General features: G+C 40.0%; 1 protein-coding gene across 1 annotated transcript; it reads right to left on the bottom strand.

The window, feature by feature from the left end:
* Positions 1 to 1,090: 1,090 nt before the first annotated feature.
* Positions 1,091 to 20,535, bottom strand: LOC128901910 (adenomatous polyposis coli protein-like). Its single transcript, XM_054184055.1, has 8 exons — positions 20,532 to 20,535; positions 20,102 to 20,239; positions 17,678 to 17,757; positions 12,340 to 12,456; positions 11,231 to 11,445; positions 8,644 to 10,715; positions 5,662 to 8,610; positions 1,091 to 1,725 (listed from the first exon to the last, which is right to left on the bottom strand). The coding sequence occupies exons 1-8, from the start codon at positions 20,533 to 20,535 to the stop codon at positions 1,091 to 1,093; spliced, it is 6,210 nt and encodes a 2,069-aa protein (XP_054040030.1).
* Positions 20,536 to 21,131: the final 596 nt, after the last annotated feature.

Below are 21,131 nucleotides of genomic sequence, written 5' to 3'. Positions count from 1 at the left end.
TTTACAAATATAGTAAGAAGACCTAGGGCCTGATCCTGCAGTGGTTATAAGCATCCTACAACATCCATTTGTTGGTGATAAAGAAGAGTGAATATTGGAGATGCAAGTTTCTGCTGGATCAGGTCTTAAGTGTAAGTGCATTATACAACACATTATAAGGTGACATCTCAAAATAAAATACTGTGGTTTTATGTAATGCAGAAGTAACACATAGAATTTACATATAGTAATAATTTATTCTGAAATGTTCATTTTAGTCTCTGTTGAGATATCACTCATATCTCATTAATAGAAGAACAGCCACCTCACCTCAAGTACCAGAATATATAACAAGTTACAGCATAGCAAAAAAAATCTACTTACTTTAAGATAAAATCTAGTTCAGATAAAATAATTTTTTTCAAGGTTTTACAGTTACACAGTTGTCTGGTTTTTTGTGGAGCACAAAGAAAGTGTAAATTGTTACACCATAACTATCTACGCACATTATGTGACCGCAGATATGTTAATCATTACTTCAGAAAATGAACCACCACTTCTATACGTGCAGAAAAGCAGGCTGGGAAAGCTTGTTCAGGAGAAACCATAATACTGTGAATTTCACAGCCACATGATTAATTATTGTGTTAGAAGGACTCACAAATACTAAAACTTAGTTACTTTTAAAAATAAATAATACCAAGTCTTCCCTGATGTCGTTTAGTCAGTCTGTAATCCATAAATAATTGATAAAGCAATATGACTGTATCATCTCTATTTGTAATGCTCATGATTTCAAGACAAGCAATGTCTAAAGGATCATGGTGTGGGATGCTAATTAAATATGATAAACAAACTGTACAAATATAATTGCATTAGCAATTTTATTCCAAGCTGTCAATTAGGCATTCCTCCAAAATATTACTGGTGAAGACAAAGTATACTATCAAACATGGCTTCCAGAACAAGGACCCTCTAACAAGAATCAAATCTATTTACAAAAGATAAAAACAATAAAGCCAATACTCGGTCTTTTAAAGTTTCATTTGAAACAAAATTTCTAAATAGCTGCTGTATATAATACATCAATTGCATTTATTTTTTGATGTACTTATACAGAAGTCACCAGGTAAGAGCCAGAATAATGTTTAGGACTATGAGTTTCACTGGAGTCTGTATTTTCAGTCTTTGAATCACATTTCTTTGTGCTGTTATTTATTGGTGTTGGTATTTGTGATGGCCGAGCAGAACTGTTGTCTGCGCTGCTCTTCCTGGGACTTGGACTATAGTTGAAAGGAGTCACTCTTGCTGCAACAGTACCACTTGGGGAGTTATGTTTGCTTGAACTACTGGAAATGAATGGTGTACGCTCACTAACAGTACTTTCATTATTTTCTGGTGCAGGAATAAGATTATTCTGTACAAGTTTTGCTTCTGTTCCTTTCTTGTCTGGACTGCCTATCTGAAAAAAAGAGTTTGGACAATTTTCTAAACGAATGGTATGAACAGGAACATTTCCATTCCCTGGATTTTGTTTTTCATTGATCTCTTTAGAATCTTTATCATTCACACTCCCTTTCTCTGAAACACTGTCAATAACAGGGGGAGTATTTCCAGTTGGGGATCTTCCAGAGCGAGGTTTATTAATAGGGCAGTCCTCTATCCTCACCCACACATTCTCTGTCTTAGACACAGCTGGTGCCATCTGATAAATTAGAGTTTTGGAATCAGAGTCATTTGTTGCACCTGAGGAAGAATACTGAGGATCATTCATTATTTGAGGAATTTAATTTTCTTTTATTTTTCTCCAAGTACATTTTGCTGGTGCTTGACTTTCTTTACTTTGTTTGTGTCTAGAAACAGAATTTCCATGTTGCTTTTCATCTTCACTTTTTGCCTTTTCAATAGATTCTGAAGAAGCTGACAGAATTGAGGAAGAACTTCCAGTTCTTCGCCATGTGCTTACATGAGGAAGTGATGAGGAATGCTTACTATGTTCACGCTTCCATGTTCCCGATCTATTTATTGGTAATCTAGATGGACTCTCAGAATGAGAACGAGCTATGTCATGATGTTTTGCTGGTCTCCCATCATATTCTACAGAAGGACTCAGATTAGGGGGTAAATTTTGCCAACCACTAGGCTGGGCAGTTAAATGAGTGGATAAAGACATATCAGGAAGAGATGTACTTAAAACTGGAGTCTCTATCTGGGACCTAGAGGGAGAGCCTGGCCTGTAGGGACACAGAGATTCAAATGAAGCAGACTCTTCTGATTTCTGTCTTAGAGTTGGACTCGAAGCTTCTTTAATAAAAGTTGACTGACGAACCAGAACAGGTCTTTCAGATCTGTCAGATTCACTTCCGCTAGATTTTGTAGATGACATTCTGGATAGTTCAGCCTTTTTGTTTGATCCACCACTATTGAGAATTTGGTTTAATCCTTTTGAAGCAGTCTCACTTCTGGGAATGCCACTGCTACTCTTTGGTAAGACAGTTTGCTTCGTAAGGTTTTGTTGGCTCATCTGCCTGCCTGGTGCTGTATTGTCGTGGTTTAGCCTCAGACGGCAACAAAGAACCACGTGCCGCTCGCTCGTGCCTTCCTAATACAGGAAGAATCGTAAGAAAAGGCAAGACTCCTGGGTTGAGACAAAGGCAGTTTAACAGAACAGCAAAGGGAACAGGCAAACAACAACAACAACAACACGGATAGGAGAATATACAAACGCGATTACGGAACCGCCGCTCGCTCGCCGGCCGCCGGCCGGCCGAACCCGGGCCGCCCCAGCCCGCTTTTAAGCAGCAACTTCCTGCCCCCTCCCCTGGCAGCTCAGGGTGGGCGTGGCTCACATGGCATGGAATACCAGGAAAAGTTAACCCTATCCCCACCAGAACCAGGACATTATCCACCCCTTATTCCATACCATCTATGCCATGCCCAGCAGGTTCCAATGAATTGCCACCACTTTCCCCTGTTATATATATATATACACACATATAATGCCCTTAGTTTATGGGTCATCCCTCCAAAGTGTCCGTTGAGTTCTTTTAATCCACGGCTTTGGGCTCCATCTGTTAGAACAGTCTCTCAGGGCAGGTGAGATGCTGGGTGGTGCTGGTCTGTTGCATGCTGTATTTTTTCGGAGCTTGTGACTGGTGCACCTGGTGTGGCTCATGCACGCAGTCCGTGGGCTGAAGATGTAGATCTTGAGGAAACTGCTGGGCGCCGGCTGCTGAGATCAGTTCTTATCCCATCATCCCTGTGCCTTACTTGTAGTACAACTGATAGCAATTATAGCAATGAGGACATACAGTGACAGTGTTACTTAGCAATTAACAGCACACAATCTGATTCATTGGCTATTCTCGCCCAAAATCAGATCTCCATGAGGTACACATCGGACTTCCCCATCCTTCCGCATCACCCACCAAGTGCACCCAGGTCCTTGGGCAAAAGCAATCCCACGGATGGGTTTGCCTTTGCCTGAGGCAGGACTAACCCAGACTGTCTTCCCTAGCATATTCTTCATGTGCACTACGGGGACTTTATCCCCTTCTACAGTACGTGGAAGTTTTGATTGGGCAGGGCCAGCCCGATTGTTAGATCCCCTGGTGTTAACTAGTCAGGTAGCTTTTGCTAAATGCGTATCCCAGTGTTTGAAAGTCCCACCACCCATTGCTCTCAGTGTAGTTTTTAACAGTCCATTGTATCGTTCTATCTTCCCAGAGGCTGGGGCGTGATAGGGGATGTGATACACCCACTCGATACCATGCTCTTTGGCCCAGGTGTCTATGAGGCTGTTTCGGAAATGAGTCCCATTGTCCGACTCAATTCTCTCTGGGGTACCATGTCGCCACAGGACTTGCTTTTCAAGGCCCAGGATAGTGTTCCGGGCAGTGGCATGGGGCACAGGGTATGTTTCCAGCCATCCAGTGGTTGCTTCCACCATTGTGAGCACATAGCGCTTGCCTTGACGGGTTTGTGGCAGTGTGATATAATCAATCTGCCAGGCCTCCCCATATTTGTATTTCAGCCATCGCCCTCCATACCAAAGAGGCTTCAAACGCTTGGCTTGCTTGATTGCAGCACACGTCTCACATTCATGGATGACCTGTGCAATAGTGTCCATGGTCAAATCCACCCCTCGGTCACGAGCCCATCTATATGTCGCATCTCTCCCTTGATGGCCTGAGGAGTCATGGGCCCACCGAGCTATGAATAGTTCACCCTTATGTTGCCAGTCCAGATCCACCTGAGCCACTTCAATCCTAGCGGCCCGATCCACCTGCTGGTTGTTCTGATGTTCCTCCGTGGCCCGATTCTTCGGTACGTGGGCATCTACATGGCGTACTTTCACAACCAGATTCTCTATCCGGGCAGCAATATCTTGCCATAGGTCAGCAGCCCAGATGGGTTTGCCTCTGCACTGCCAGTTGCCCTGCTTCCACTGCTGTAACCACCCCCACAGAGCATTTGCCACCATCCATGAGTCGGTGTAGAGATAAAGTACTGGCCATTTTTCTCGCTCAGCAATGTCCAAAGCCAGCTGAATAGCCTTCACCTCTGCAAACTGGCTCGATTCACCCTGTCCCTCACTGGCTTCTGCAACCCGTCGTGTAGGACTCCACACAGCAGCCTTCCACTTTCGATGCTTTCCCACATGCCATGCCACCCCTGACTATCCAGCCTCGGAGCAGATCTCCGGGTGGTAGTCTTAAATAGTCGCTTAACCCTAAACAAGACCTGGAACGTATTCAGGAGACATAGCACTAGGAACACGCTAGTTTGAGTATCCCAAGGATACTCAAAATTCTCAAAAGCTGTCATACCTGACCCGAAGGAGAAAAGGGAGGCAAAAGGGCTGGGGAAATTATTAACAAATTCTGAGAGACGGTGTCCAATGTACGGACAGGACAGCAAAACCACATAAACACCCCAAAATAGCCGTCTGAACAGTGATGTTATCATATCATAAACAGATATCGCACAGGACAGCAGAATGATAATCCTCATCCCTCTTCCAGACATGGTAAACAGCATCGCAGGGAGTACATAAGCCATATAGGAATTTATGTAACACAGCCATGAGAACAAACCAAGCAACATGATGACCAGTGACTACTTACCTAATAAAATAAATGCATACAAAAAAAAACCAAAACCGTTTTTTCCACGTTCTAGTTGGATTCTGTCGTTATCTCAACCCTTCGAGCCCCACGTTGGGCGCCAAAAAGGACTGTCGTGGTTTAGCCTCAGACGGCAACAAAGAACCACGTGCCGCTCGCTCGTGCCTTCCTAATACAGGAAGAATCGTAAGAAAAGGCAAGACTCTTGGGTTGAGACAAAGGCAGTTTAACAGAACAGCAAAGGGAACAGGCAAACAACAACAACAACAACAACAACAACAACAACAACAACAACAACAACAACAACAACAACAACAACAACACGGATAGGAGAATATACAGACGCGATTACGGAACCGCCGCTCGCTCGCCGGCCGCCGGCCGGACCCGGGCCGCCCCAGCCCGCTTTTAAGCAGCAACTTCCTGCCCCCTCCCCCGGCAGCTCAGGGTGGGCGTGGCTCACATGGCATGGAATACCAGGAAAAGTTAACCCTATCCCCACCGGAACCAGGACATGTATATAACATTCTTCCTGAAGATTTAGTTGAAGCTGTACTAGGAGATGATGTCCTTGTCAACTGAGACAATTTGTTGGGAGGACTTATACGATTTCTTCCTGGGGAAACTGAGTTTCGGCCTGGAGATTGCAGAGGCCTGCTTAATGGCTGCTGTTGAGGTCTAGAAGGAGTAGAGTCTCTAGATCCTGATCTAGAAGGTCCTTTACTTGATCCACTCTGTTGAGATGGTTGCCTAGTTACAGGAGCTGACTCAGGTTTCACTGATGACTTGATTCCTCTTGGAGAACTAAAGGAACTTTGGCCTTCACTGGGACTCTTGGAGTTTGTATTTTTTAGTGGGGGACCTTTTTTGGAAACAGGGCTAGTACTTGAGGAACTATTTTGAACTCCCAGAATATGAATCATTTTCCTACCACATGAAATTGGAGTCATACTTGTTTGCTGTGGTTGCTTTAACTGGCTTGAAACTTCTGAATTGGAACAAGCTTTTCCTGTAATTATACTTTTATATACTTTTTTTCCTCCTTTGATTCCCTTATTTTCAGATTCTATGTTTTTATACTCCAATGCACTTTTCTCCCCTGGTTTAAGAATTCTTGGACCTTTATTACTAGTAAAAGGCTTTTCTTCTTGGTCTGGGGTAAGATGAAATGGTGAGCCTAGAGAAATACCAGATTTTAATGAAAGGATAGAGTCAGAGTCTGATGAAGCTTGTCTAGTCAGTGATGCAGCATCTGCAGCTTGGTGCAAGCTACTAACTATAAAATTTGCACCTTCTTGTATAGCTTTCCAATCAAAGTTCTCCAAATCAGGTGAGAAACCATGTTCTGAATCCAGCCTCTGTATCTCTCTCAAATCCAGTGTTAACTCTTCTGCCAGTATATCATCCATATTTCTGGAATTATTTTTTTCGGCTTCACTCTTTACTTTTGAAGATTTTTTCTTTTTAGGCATAGCAAAACTAATGCATTCCTGCAACAGATCTTCTTCTGAGTCAATACTAAGAGAACTCAGAGAGCTGTTTCTAGAGAAACATACAGGAGTATCTTCAACGTGAAATGATTTAGGTGCATAACCAGAAATCTGTGGTCTATTTGATTCTATCTGTGAATCAGGAACCTCAGTTTGTTTTGCAGGTTCACTTTCTTTGTTGTTGTTTTCTTGATCAATAACACTGAGGGAACTAAGAGATGAATTGTGAGAAAAACATACAGGTGTGTTTTCGATAGAAAAATTCTGCATTTTCTCATCTGTAGCTGCTCCTCTGTCTGGAATATCTTTAGTTGACTGAGAGAAAGTTTTAGGTTGGTTTCTGCCTGTTGGGTATTTTTGACAAACTTGTGTCCCATTACTTGGTTGCTGATTTGAAGACTGTTCTATATTAGTGTAGTCTTCCGTTTCTGTTTCCTTTGCTTTTCCTTTTCGCAGTTCTGCCTTCTCCCTTGAAAGGTCAACATCATCATCATCATCATCAAAATCTAAAGAACTTAGGGAATCATTCTGTGAAAAAGAATAAGGGGTTCCCTCAATAGGCGTGTAATGATGAGGGGAATCAAATGCAAAGCTTCCTTTTACACGCTCTTCATTATTTGGAAGTTTGTCATTAAAATATCTTGAATTATTTTTAAGATTCTGTTTCTTTGTGTGTCTGTTCTCTGAATAGCTTCTTTCATTATTAATATAGCTTTTAGGCTCTGTGTTTTTTCTTACATGTGCTCTATATTCATTATTTTGGGGAATGGAATTTTCTAACTGATTTTTGTTACTTACAGATAAAGATGCTTGTTGAATTTGATCCATTATCTTCTTCACTCTGAAAGGTTTGTGACTTTTTCCTTTTGGCATAGCTGAGTTAATACATTCGGCCAGGATATCACCCTCTTCTGTTTTGTCATCATCCAGTCCTGGGGCAGTCTTAGTTGAGCTTTTTGCTCTCTCAGAGTCATCTGTACTTATACCTTCTGTATGAATGGTGTCTCTCTCTTCAAACTCCCCCGACTCAGCCCTTGTACCCACATTCTCTACATTGGCCAACTCATTTGGTAGTGATTCTATTGTGAGGTCACTCAAAGATGTAGCTGTTGAAAAATTTATTGGTGTATCCTCAACAAAATATACCTGTGGCATATCATCTCCAGGTGTAAAACTCACATGCTTTTGGGATTGCAATCCAGTTTGTGAAGGCAAAAGTTTGTAAACTGGCAGTTGACTTGGCTTTATGGTTACAGGAGGAGGTATTTTTGAAGTAGATGCTTGAGAAGGCTTTTTGGTTTTATGTGAAGATTTTATTGGCATTGCAGAAATAATACATTCTTCCAATATTTCAATATCATCATCATCAGAATCATCCATAATGTCTTTTTCTGCTTCAGTAGGCTTCTCTGATTTCTTCTCTTGGTTATCCTTTGTATCATCTGTCTGTTCAGGTTCTGCTTCATTTCCATGTTCATTTTCATGTACAGGAGGCATTATTCTTAACTCTACAACTTTCTGTATAAACGGTTCATCAAGACTCAGACCACTTAGGCTAGAAGAGCAAGAAAATCCATCCGGTGTACTTTCTGTGGCAAAATGTAATAATGTATCAGCATCTGGCAGTAACTGAACTCTTTGAACAGCTTCATTTATAGTTACCTGTCTAGGAACAGACTCTCTCTTTTCTGCATTAGGTACTTTGCCTTTAGCTACTTCCCTCTTTATTTGAGCTCCTTGAGCAGGGGGTGGAGTTTTACTTCTGCTTGGAGGCATTGTTTGTCCAGGGATGTCTGGAAGATCACTGGGACTTATAATACCACTTACGATTCCACTGCAAGGCTCACTTTGAACTGAACTAGCAATTGAATGGCTTTCGAAACTATCCAGAGAACTTACAGAAGTACATCTGCTAAACATGAGTGGAGTCTCCTGCACATAATGTTCTGGTGGACTTTTAGGAGTATGTGCACCACTCTTTGAGGGAGATTTGGCACCTGAAGAAAATTCAACAGCTTTACTTCTAGAAGAGTCAAAAGTAGATAAACTAGGAGTCTGAAATATACTAGATTTTGTTCTGATGTGCTGAGATGCTGATGCAACTTCACTTACTGCACTTTCTGTAGACAGAATCCCATTGTTTTCCTTTAGTTCTGCTATCTGCAATGTGTTATTAGCATCTGTCACATGTGTGGATTGATCATGTCCTATTTCATCTTCAGCTGATGACAAAGATGACAAAGAGCTACACCTTGAAAAACATATTGGTGTATCTTCCACACAGTAAGTTTGTATAGTTTCCTGATTAATAGAGGGAGTCTTACATGAGGCAGTCTTTTGAGCATGACTGCTTCTACTCTGTGCAGAACTTGGGTGAAGCTGATTCTGTCTCTCTGAACTACCTGAAGGGCTTGATATGTTCCCACAGCTTGAGGAAATATGGTCAGTTTTAGTGCTTTGCACTGATGAACTGTTTGAAAAAGTAAAAGATGGCTTCTGAGAAGAGGGAGTAACTTCTGTTAAATATTTTAGACTATAATCAGTAGGCTGATCAACATGATGTTCCTCTTCATTGTACTTTATGCTATAATTGGTTGGTCTGTCTTCTTCCTCTCTGTGTTGTTCCTCCTCAGAGTAGTGTTCACTATAGTTGGTTGGTTTATCATTGTCATAATCATCAACCTGGCACAAGGACTGGTTTACTTTCTGATTCATTCCAAGAGCTGAGCCTACTCTGCTCTGCTCTGAACCATTGGATCTTCTTGATCTAAAAGAAGAAACACACTCTTGCTGTCCAAAAGGTGACTGATATTTCATGTGCTTATCATCTCCACTTTCAGTGTACATGGAATAAGTTGCATTTTGGCTCCTTAACTGCCTTTGTTCATTTTGTTTTATTTCATCATCTATTATATGCTTAGGCCTTGCCCATCTTTCATTCTGAGAGGGACTTTGCCTTCCAGAATTTAACCGTTCATCCGAATATTTAAGACTATAATTAATAGGAGTGTCTAGCTCTTCATCATTGTCATCCATATGATTTGCACTATGTATCTTATATGCCAAGTTAGCTGGGTATTGACCATAACTATGAAATTTACTTTCATCATCTTCCGAGTAAGATTCAATGGAAGGTATCATTTGGCCTCTTTTACCATAACCATCACTGCTGATAACACTATTTAAGCTATCATTTGAAGCTCTCTTGTATTCCATTTTTGTATAAAGCATAGGACATATCCTGTTTGAATTCTCAGATTTAGGAAAGTATGTATTTGAGTGAGTATGGGCAGCAGCTGTTCTTGGAATGTTTCTGTCTTCTGTCAAACAGTGCATTTCAGAAGTGGAACAAGAACTTCTGTCTTCTTGCGGAATACGCATGCTTGTTACTTCTTCCATAACTTTGGCAATCTGAGATGCAGCAGTAATCTGCATTCCTATTCTCTTAGAGGAGTTCCCAGTATTCTCTGTAGCTGGATGATAGCTATTTAAACCTACTGCTCCATCCTTATCGAGACTTCTGTCTTTCTCAAATTGAGAGTTTTCTATGTTTCCTCTACTAGAGGAAGAGGAGCCAGGCAATACTGTACCATTTAAATACGGTGAAAGTACAGTCATATGTCCAGTATTAAAACTCCCTAATCTGCAAATCTCATCATCATGTCCCCTGGAATCCAAAACATACTCACTGTATATATTTTGCTTATGTCTCTGCTTATTATGGTGAGATGCTTTTGGGCTTAAATTATCTATGTTGTCAAAAGTCTCTGATAAATGCTGAGCATCTAATTCTGCTTCCAGTGCCTTTTGTTTTCTAACGTGAAGAGATGGTAAACTTGATCCTGGAGACATAATGTTGGCATCCTTATATTTTGCTGGCCTATTTGCCACCAGGTTTCTTAGAGCTGCAGCACTGCCCATTGCTATCATTTTGTGTTTTGAGTGAATGAGATTTTTGAGCATGCTCACTGCTCCCATGTCCCACAGCGCCTCCTGATCTTTTGCATTTCGTGCTGAAAGATTCCACAGGGTCCCACATGCATTACTGACTATTGTCAAACTGTGTGACTTCAAATGCTGTAACAAGGTTTGTAAGCAGCTGTTCTCTCGCAAAATTTGCCTGGTGTTGCGTGATTGAAAACAAAAATCAGTAAGTGGCATTTCAAAAGGATAAGAGACAAAGCAAAACAAAAACCTATTATGCTATAGGCAAATTTAATCCATAGTAAGGATAATAATGAAGTCTTCAGTGTAAATTTATCTTAATTTTTCCTCAAGTTTTCATCTGAATGTTAATCAAATCCTATACAAATATGAAGTGTGCTCCCACACTATCCTTTCCATATAAACCATTCCAAGTGGTTTTCTATGGCTGATATTAACTTATGAATTTCCTCTCTTTTTCCAGGAAAAGCTTTTAGTACAACCCATCATTTAAAGAGCAGCAGATGTATGAAACCTTTTGCATGTTCCTGTTGTCTAAATTAAATACTTGCCTTATCAAATCCATTTAAAAAATTAATGCTTAATTACTATACTTAAAATGCACATTCCTATTAAGACTTGGTCATAGAAACTATTAAATATACTTTTGGTACCACTGCCGATTCTCAGAAAAACAGAAAGCATATTCACCTGTGGTCCTCATTAGTAGCAATTAAGCTAGAAACATTTCTTAATATTCCTCCTCCACTTTCTATGATGGCTAAAGTGTTTGTTTGGCTCCGGTATGTCAGTGTACCAACTAGAAATGCAAGAGCACCATCAACAGCACATATATCACCTTTGTTCTCAGTACAGTGTGCTGACAAATTCCATAAGGCACTCAAAACGCTTTTTAGGGTGGATTCCTAGGAGAATAATAAAATGACAGAATTAGAGAGTTTTCAACCATTGATAAACCCTCAGAAGTATGTAAGTTAGCTTCAAGGAGGTAGTGACAAACTTGTTTTTCTAGCTCTCATGGATGCAAAGATAGCTTTGAAAATGTGAACCAAGAATAGCCTAAAGAAATAATTCCTGCTGAACCTGCACACAGTCTAAAAATACATCTCAGAGACACAAACTACCTCACTTATTCTAATCCAGATTTGCAAATAACAGAATTCATTAAACATGGAATTTAACTTCTTTCCAGTTCACTGCAGAATTTGACAAATGAGAATTAAGTGTGTTTGAGGCTCTGCTTTCTCTGCTGATAAACTAGAGGCAAGCAACAGTGAACACATAACTACTTTTGTTTGCTTCTCTCTCCTTTCCTCAGCTATGTATTTGCTATCGCTTGACAGAAAGCTTCAGAAGTATGCTCCACAATACTTGTCAGCTGCCATAACAGTAAAAAGTTTGTAGATTAGCTGTCAGGGGACACCGGGATGAAATATAATCCCATTGGGATATCAAGTAGACATCTCTAGAATGACAAATTCACAAAATCAGAAGAGGGTTTTATTAAAACCGCACAATTATAAAAAAGGCTATTGGAACAGTACAGCTCATGAAACTGAAGAGTGAAATCTATCAACCCTTGTAAATAAAATTACAGAAACACTAGTAGTTCTCAGATGTCATGGCTACCTTGTGATCTGCTGCCCAGTTAACTCAAAGCAATTCTCTTCAAAGGAAAGTACCTGAAACACCGCAAATATCTGACTAACTGCTTATGTCAAAAAAGGATAACAATATTTGTATTTTGTGCAAAATTAATGCAATCTTTCCAAAATTTATCTCATAATCATATATGATACCTTCTTAACTTCTAAAGCACATTCTGCCAATGCTTTCACACTTCCAACTTCACGTAGAATCTTTTTACTGTTTACATCTGCTCGCCAGGACAAGTTCCTCAAAACACTTGCAGTGACCTGCAAAACATGACAGAAAAATAATGTCTCTCAAAATAGCTACTCCTTTAGTAGGTTATCAGCATTTCCTCCTGGATTTCTGGAACATTATAGAATTAATTAACAGTGTCAATGTTCAGCTGCTGAACTACCTTTTTTGCTGAAATTCACTTTTTGTTCTATTGCCAGCTAGACTGTCCTAAGATTACAATATGAAGTTTGATCAAAGGTACTGGATTTTGTGTATAAAATAAAGATCTGAAAGTAGATTCCCTGCTTTCCACACTGGCTGAAAAATTGGGACCAAAACCTCAGATTTGTGCTCTACTCTGATATCTGCTGTAGACTTATTATGTAGTCTCAGGAGAGAGATTGATATAATTTTTTTCCTCAGCTTTTCCCCTTGTAAAATAGGACAATCATACTAACCTGTCCCTTAGAGGTATGTGTCCTGGTTTGAGGTAAAACAGAACCAACTTTCTGTTCAGTAATTTTACTTCTTAGCTAGGCCTCTCCTAACTCTCTGAAACTAATGACATATTGTGCAGAAAACTGTTTGTTCTCAGAGTGATAAGAACAATGTTTATAGTTAATGCCAAGGTCAGCTAACTTCATTATTTGCCCCACTGGAGGGTCAGAAAAGGAAAAGTGTAGAGGGGTCCCACCTGCAGGGAGGAGCGAACAAGACAGGTGACCCAAAATTGACCAACAGGGGTATTCCATTCCATCTGCCCCATGCTCAGTATAAAAGCTGAGGGATCAAGGAGTCAGCCCTCTTTCTTCAATGACCAACATCCGAGGAGGACCCCGTCTGTTCATCTGCCTTTGATCCCGATTCGTGTGTTCCTGATTCCAGCTGTGGAATCCAGTTCCCACCCATTGCTGAGTCCAGCCTGGGACTTCCCCAGTGCCTGCCGGTGACGTCATCCTGGAAGTTTGATACGGTTTTGTATATACTGTATCTATGTCATTATTTTCTTTTTATTCTATTATTAATATTTCGTTAATATTCATCAAGTAGTTTAGTTTCTTCTAAACTTGTAAATCTCTTTATCTGCTCCTTCCTCTCCTTGGAGCAAGAGGTAGGGGAGAGCATCTGTCATCTTGTCATTGGCCAGTCCAGCCCAAACCACGACAGTATGGTATGATTACCTTTATTAATGGTTATCAAGCTCTTTGAATACACTGTGTCTTTTATAATCAGAATAGTTTTCCATCAAAGATGGGTAGCCATTCAGCCTAGGTTCTTGTCTTGGCAGCAGCTAGACTGAGATGCTTCAAAGTAAAGTGCAACTGTCAAGACAGTGGACAGTTATTAAATATTTAACTCCATCCATTTATGGGCAGCTATAAGCATGTATATCCCTCATAAAAACATATTTGATAGAATACTGTTATCTACGGATGTTCTCATTGTCACAAAAGTGTATAACCTTGTTGGGTTATGTGATAAAAGCTCATCTGCACACCCACAAAGGAGCTCAGAGAGGCAATGGTAGGTGGGGGACCCAAATAATACCCTGCCCCAGCTCCTCCTAGGCCCATCACAGGAGCCAGCAGCCCATCACAGACCCATCTGCAGAAGCCCAGAGGAGCACAGGGATGCACATTGGCAGGCGGGTACCCAAATTAAGGACTCAGAAGAAAGGACACTCCCAAGGCTGTCCCAGAAGAGCCATCAGCCCCGTTATCCAGGTGTGAACCCCATCAAGGTGAGCACTCTCCGAAGCACCTTTCAGACTGAGAGGAGTTACTGCCCTGGGGTAAAGGACACATTATGGGATGCGATGGAAGAGCATTTCGGGACTGCACAGGACTTATTATGTGATGTTTAGGGGAGGAACCAAAGGAAAGGAAAAGGGGACATCTAGGTGATATGGGGAGAAACAAGTGTAGGAAAATAGAGAAATTTTGGGAGAAGAGGGGCTGGTCACATATAAATAGCTTGCTGGTCGATATGCTGGTCTGGCTACACCCTGCACTTGATATGTTTTATACCTATTCTTTTTCCTGTGTCTGTCCTATCTTCTTATTAAATTCCTTTCTAACTCCCTGGGTGAGGGTCATAGGGGCCCATGTGTCTGTGGTGACAGTAACAGAAGCGAGTGCAGGTGTGCAAGTGAGCGTGTGAGACTAGCAAATATCAAGCTGGACTAGCTGGTAAATAGGTGAAGTGGCCTAGGAGCAAGGGGGTGAGTGTGTCTATAAGGCCCAGCTCTGTCTGTGTGAGCATCTGTGTGTCTCTAGGGGCAAGAGCATGGGGGGGGTCAGCTATTGGGACTTGGAAAGTCCTGGACAGCTCTGCATGTGTGTGTGTGCACAAGAGAGAGATGGTCTGTACCAGCAACTGAAGTAGGGCTGTGGTCTCAGGGACTCCTATGTCCAGGCACCAGCAACTGGGGAGACTGGGATCCAGGAGTCAGCTACTGGGCAGACTGAGTGTCTGAGCCCAGCTGCTGGAGGGATCCACCTTGCACATATGCATATATATATATTCTCATTACCGGATCTCCATCCCACTCAACCAGAGAGGGGAGCAGGATAAGGCTGTTGCTGTGCTTGTGGGAGTGCTCTGCATGTCCGTCTGTGATCTTTGTGGCCAGCTGTGTACCTACATATATATGTGGTGTATACATTTACTGTGTCTGTGTGTGTGCCTACTGGGAATACATTTTCATCCTCACTACTGGTTGGATCTGGAGGCAATGGAGCTGCAACGGCCTCACCTCTGTTGGGATACTGGATTCGGCCCTCCCTAGCAAAGTTTTTAAAAATATTACTGAACTATTGGTCTTGACATTTAATGGTTAATTTAAATTTGTTGTTTTTCATTTCAATGATAAAAATGAGTAACTGGCACAATTTACCTGTGTTACATCATTCCTTATGTTGTTTTACCTCTCTCATGTCCCCATTTGCTTACAGCCAAACCAGTCCGTCTTTCAATACTTATAATACCCTTTCAATATAAACATCTTTCAATGTTTAAAATCACTTATTTTACCTATCTCAAATCTTTTCTGCATTTTTTTGATCATTAGCTGATCAGAAATAAAAAAAATATTCCATCTTTTGCAAATTATTCTTTGCTTTTTAAACACTTGCTGCATATTGAGCAGGTGCTTTTGTGCTTGTCACTACAGTGATTTCAAGCTCTTGTTTTAAATAAGCTGCAACCATTCAGAAAAGTAGTAATGCGTATGAACAGTTGCATTTACTTCTTCCAACATACAGTACTTTCCATTTAAATAATGATTTCCTGTGCTGCTTATTTTAAAAAGTTTTATACACTTCTGGACTTCCTCACAGTCCTCTTTAATCTTGATGAATCTAAATAATTATACAACACTGGCACCCCGCAATTGACTTCCTTTTCAAGAGTCCTAAATATACTTAATATCTGTCCTAATAACAAATCAGAGACTGTACCAAGTATCCTTTATTGTAATTTTAACTATTTTCTCAACCATAATTACTTAGCTTCTCAAGTAGTGGGGAAATTCTTTTTGTCAACAGTGTCTTTAAGATAGAAAGTCTATTTTACTTAAAATTGTTCTTTTATCTTTTTTCTGATGACTCACTCAAACTGAGAGGAAAACAGGGGTTTCCTTTCCAAAATCTGTTCTGATTTATTTACATTATCTATTTATTAAAGTGTATTATAATTTCATATTTAATATTTTTAACTTCCACACCACTGAATAAAAGTTCAGTGCTCTCAACTTTCAGGATCGCCCTAAGCACTTTATAAGATTTAAGAAAAGACTGTTTATTTACAGGATATTTTTTCTTTACACAGCATGAGACACTGGAAGAGACACACTGGTTTAACACCAAACACTGCTGACACTTGAACAAAGTTTCTCTAGGAGGTGCTGGTGTAAAAAGTGGGTATATATGTACTAAGAGAACAACCTTATCAAGTGTCATACAGATTCTCCTTTGAAGTAGAGGTTCCTCTACTGTTATTAGTCTATTATTTATTTGCTGCTAGTGTAGGAGGAGTCTCAGATGCCATGATACTGCATTAACCCTCAGAGTAATTCTAGTCTATTAACACTATCACTAGTAAACTAAATCAGTGAATTTCAGATTGCTCAAACTTATCTTGAAAACTGAACTTCCACTAACAGATCAGGGTCATAAAAGTGAGTTTTATAGCTGATATATATATATACTTTGGTGAGAAAACAGAATTTGACCCAGAGTTAAGCATTTTTATAACCACAAAGTTGTACTTCATAATTTACAGAACAAATACAGGTACAAACTTTGCATCAAAGCTAATGCTGACAAGATAACATAAGGATGAGTATGAAAAAGAAAATTAGACTGGGAAGGATGGAACATTTCAAAGATATACCCTAATTAAAAAAAAGAGAAAGCGTTCTATGAACAGAGCACTAAAAATCATAGAATCATAGCATCATAGAATTGTTTAGATTGGAAAAGACCCTTAAGATCATCGAGTCCAACCGTTAACCTAACACTGCCAAGTCCACTACTAAACCATGTCGCTAAGCACCACATCTACATATCTTTTAAATACCTCCAGGGATGGTGACTCAAACATCTCCCTGAGCAGCCTGTTACAATGCCTCATAACCTTTTCAGCAAAGAAATTTTTCCTAATATTTAAACCTCCCCTGGTGCAACTTGAAGCCATTTCTTCTTGTCCTATCACTTGTTACTTGGGAGAAGAGACCAACCCCCACCTTGCTACAACCTCCCTTCAGGTAGAGAGCAATAAGGTCTCCCCTCAGCCTCCTTTTCTCCAGACTAAACAATTCCAGCTCCCTCAGCCGCTCCTCATAAGATTTGTTCTTTAGACCCCTCACCAGCTTTGTTGCCCTTCTCTGAAAACGCTCCAGCACCTCAATGTCTTTCTTGAAGTGAGGGCCCCAAAACGGAACACGGTATTCGAGGTGTGGCCTCACCAGTGCCGAGTACAGGGGGACAATCGCTTCCCTAGTCCTGCTGGCCACACTGTTTCTGATATAAGCCAGGATGCTATCGGCCTTTTTGGCGCCTGGGCACACTACTGGCTCATACTCAGCCAGTGTCATGAAAGAAGATACAAATTCAAGCATAAAAATAACTCATGGAGAGGCCAAATGAATGAAAAGAAAGGGGAGCAGAAATACAACATTTTCATACAACATTGTAACTCAATGAAATTGAAGGGATGCAAGATGACGGAAATGTGCAAGCCAAGTAAATATTTCATCTCAAAAGGAAGTACCTGCTGCAAGTCTTCACTTTCAGACTTCAATTGGGCTACAAGAGCTTTCATGCAGTCCTTCATAGAACATAATGTAGCCTGTTAGGAATCAGGAGAAAAAAGAAAATAAATAGAGTATTAAATGACTCATTAGGTGGCTTGATTGTGCACAATTCTTTGATATTTTAAGCTATTCATCTCTGAAGTTCAAAAAAGCTTAGTAAAATGTTTCCAATAACAGATATTTGATCTACAATTATTAAAATGTTAAGCATAAATACCATTTTTTATTCTGGGAAATACATAAGTGGTGAAATCGTGCTAAATTTTATACTTTTGATAACAAGTCTAGGAACAAATCTGGAACACTAATAGTTTAGAAGCCTTCTTCACTATGTCCCGGATATGAAACTGGACACTCACCTGTAAGCTGGCAATGTGTTGTTACGTGATGTCTATTGAGTCTCACAATCATACTTTTTCTTTCAAATATACATGATATGAAAAGTAATACGACAATTTAAAACTGACACAAATACAACAACATTCCTGACTTCTGAAGACCAAGTTACTTTTTAAGAATACACTAGTAATTAAAAAACTGTAAGGCATACAGTGATATACAAGGTATACAATGGTTGTGACAAAGCACAATTAAAAAATTATTCAAGAACAAAAGTATGTTAGAAATGCATGATTCATTAGCTGGATAGCATGTACATCACTGAATATTTTAGTTTGTGCTATAAACCCAATAACTGCAGCTTTGCAGCAATTACTAATCAGATGATTTTAATAGGCAGTATTTTGTGAAGCACTTCATTTGTAGGAGGGGTTTGTTTCACTCTGTTTAAAACTGAGAGCAAAAAGTGAGTAGCATGAAATCTGGTTTTATTTTTGCAGAATCACAGAATGGTTGAGGTTGGAAGGGATCTCCAGAGGTCATCTGATCCAACGCCCCTGCTCAAGCAGAGCCAGTTGTCCAAGACCATGTCCAGATGGCTTTTGAATATCTCCAAGGAGAGAGACTCCACAACCTTTCTGGGCAACCTGTTCCAGTGCTTGGTCACCCTCACAGTCAAGAAGTGTTTCCTGATGTTCAGACAGAACCTCCTGTGTTTCACCTTGTGCCCATTGCCTCTTGTCCTGTCCCTGGGCACTACTGAAAAGAGCCTGTCTCTGTCTTCTTTGCACCCTCCCTTCAGGTATTTATACACATAAATCCCTGATCCCCCTTGAGCCTTCTCTTCTCCAGGCTGAACAGTCCCAACCCCCTGCCTGGTGCAGGAGTTCACTGCTAGTTACTGGCCTGCAACTAGACTTCATGCCACAGATCACTACCCTCTGGGCCTGGCTGTTCAGCCAGTTCTGAGTCCATCTCACTGTCTGCTCATCCAGCCCATACTTCATCAGCTTCTCTATGATGATCTGTGTCACCAGGTCCCCATCTCCTTCAGCAGCAGGCCCACATTTTCCCTAGTCTTCCTTTTGTCACCTATGTACTTATAGAAGCCCTTCTTGTTGCCTTTGACATCCCTCACTAGATTCAACACCAGGTGAGCTTTGGCTTTCCTAACCACATCTCTGCAAGCTCAGATAGTGTCTCTGTATTCCTCTCGGGTTAAATGTCTCTGCTTCCACCTTCTGTATACTTCCTTTTCATATCTGGGTTTTGTCAGGAGCTCTTTTGTTCATCCATGCAGGCCTTCTGGCTTTTTTGCTTAAGTTCCTGCTTGCTGGGATGTAATTTTCATTCGCTCCTGAAGTGTCTTCCATTAGAGTAGAAAGATAAAAGTCTTGTCAGAATGAAGTTATTTGAAGATCCATGTCTTGGAAAACTCTGGGGCAAGAAATTATTAAAACTTTGTATCTTTTTGATAAGCAAAATCCTTGGTAGAAATTAGGGAATCTATTTTTTCCAGTCATTTGAAATAGCATCCATTATGAGCCAGACAAGCTCCAAACATTTAAGAAAGAGGATCCAGGTTGGAGACATTTGCAAAAATTTGTCAGACAGTAATAATATTAGTAAATAAGTGATAAGTTTACAAAATTTGACTAAATTAACAGGTTTAGTTCAAAATCCTCAGAAAAATCTATTATCCATGATCATTGGTACATTATGGAAAGATCTAGTGTATTGTTTACACATAAATAACATCAATAGATAAAATCTTTACATTCAGTGACAAAATAGAAGTAACATAATTTAATACAAAAGCTGATACTATACTTTTATGATATAACATTCAGTTTGTGCTCTGTGTTAGGAACAGGATGGAATGGCAAAGTTTTGGGGGAATTTCTGTGTTGAGCCGAAATGCAATATTCTATCCCAGAAATGCAATAGTCTATCCCAGAGATTTTCATCACCTTTCTGAGAACTACAAGTCAAACACAGCTATGAACTGAAATTATTATATGTTTGAAATTCTATTTTTATCTTGTTTGCCACATCTCCAAAAGTCAAGTTTGTCAGAGCCATTCCAGCATATCTCCTTAACGTAACAATATAGTGATCACTTGTAAGTCCATACATTTCACAATCCACTTGCAACAGTTCTGCAATGGCCTGCAAACCTCCTTTAAAAATAAATAAGTAATAAAATGAATAATAATAAACAATACTACTACTACTACTAAATGTCAATCCTAATATCAAGAATACAGTATACACACAACAAGGAGTGAATCTCAAACATCTGAAAAACAAATGGCTCAGAAAGCTAAATAATAATTTCTTTAATACACTGTTAAATATTAACTCCGGATCTTGAATTGTGTGCTTAGTACAAGCTGAAAGGTATGGTATCATGATGTTGAGATTTTGGGGAAGATGAGAACAGATGCATTTATAAAGAAGTAAGAAGCACACCCATCTTCTAATTCCACACAGTCAAAAATCACATTTGACTGATGAACTCACACAAAATACATAAAAAGCTATTCATTAAATCTGATAATTATTAATTTAATAATTATTATCACTGAATCTTATTATTCCAGAAAAAATACATATATTTTTTTCATTGATAATGAAAAGTGTCAAATAATGGAAACTTGCGTGCACAGAATTGACTAAAGATGGACTAAAGCATTCAGGCTCTTATACAAGAACCGATATGTTTAATTCATGATGCAAAAAACCCCTCAGACAGTAGTCTCCATTATAAGTCAAATACTTCTAAAATTGCAAATAGATTTAGGACTCAAATACCCTTCCAAAACTCACAGCTCACGCCAGATATAAGAGTAACTTGCATAACAACCCGTCTACTAGGAAATAGTCTAGCTAAAAGTTCATTTAAAATGCATCAATCAGAGTTTAAACTAAACTAGTTTAGTTTAAACTAGTTTAAACTAAACTAAAGCCCCCCAGAGACCTGGGGGCTGCAGGCTTTCCTGCTGCCTTCAGCCTCAAAACCACCCTTTCCCACTTGGCGCCGCGCCAGGCACAAAAATGGCCATATGGCTG

Source organism: Rissa tridactyla, chromosome W (assembly GCF_028500815.1).
Source record: "Rissa tridactyla isolate bRisTri1 chromosome W, bRisTri1.patW.cur.20221130, whole genome shotgun sequence".
In the NCBI taxonomy this organism is placed as follows: domain Eukaryota; kingdom Metazoa; phylum Chordata; class Aves; order Charadriiformes; family Laridae; genus Rissa; species Rissa tridactyla.
This window is presented reverse-complemented; position numbering and strand designations above follow the sequence as displayed.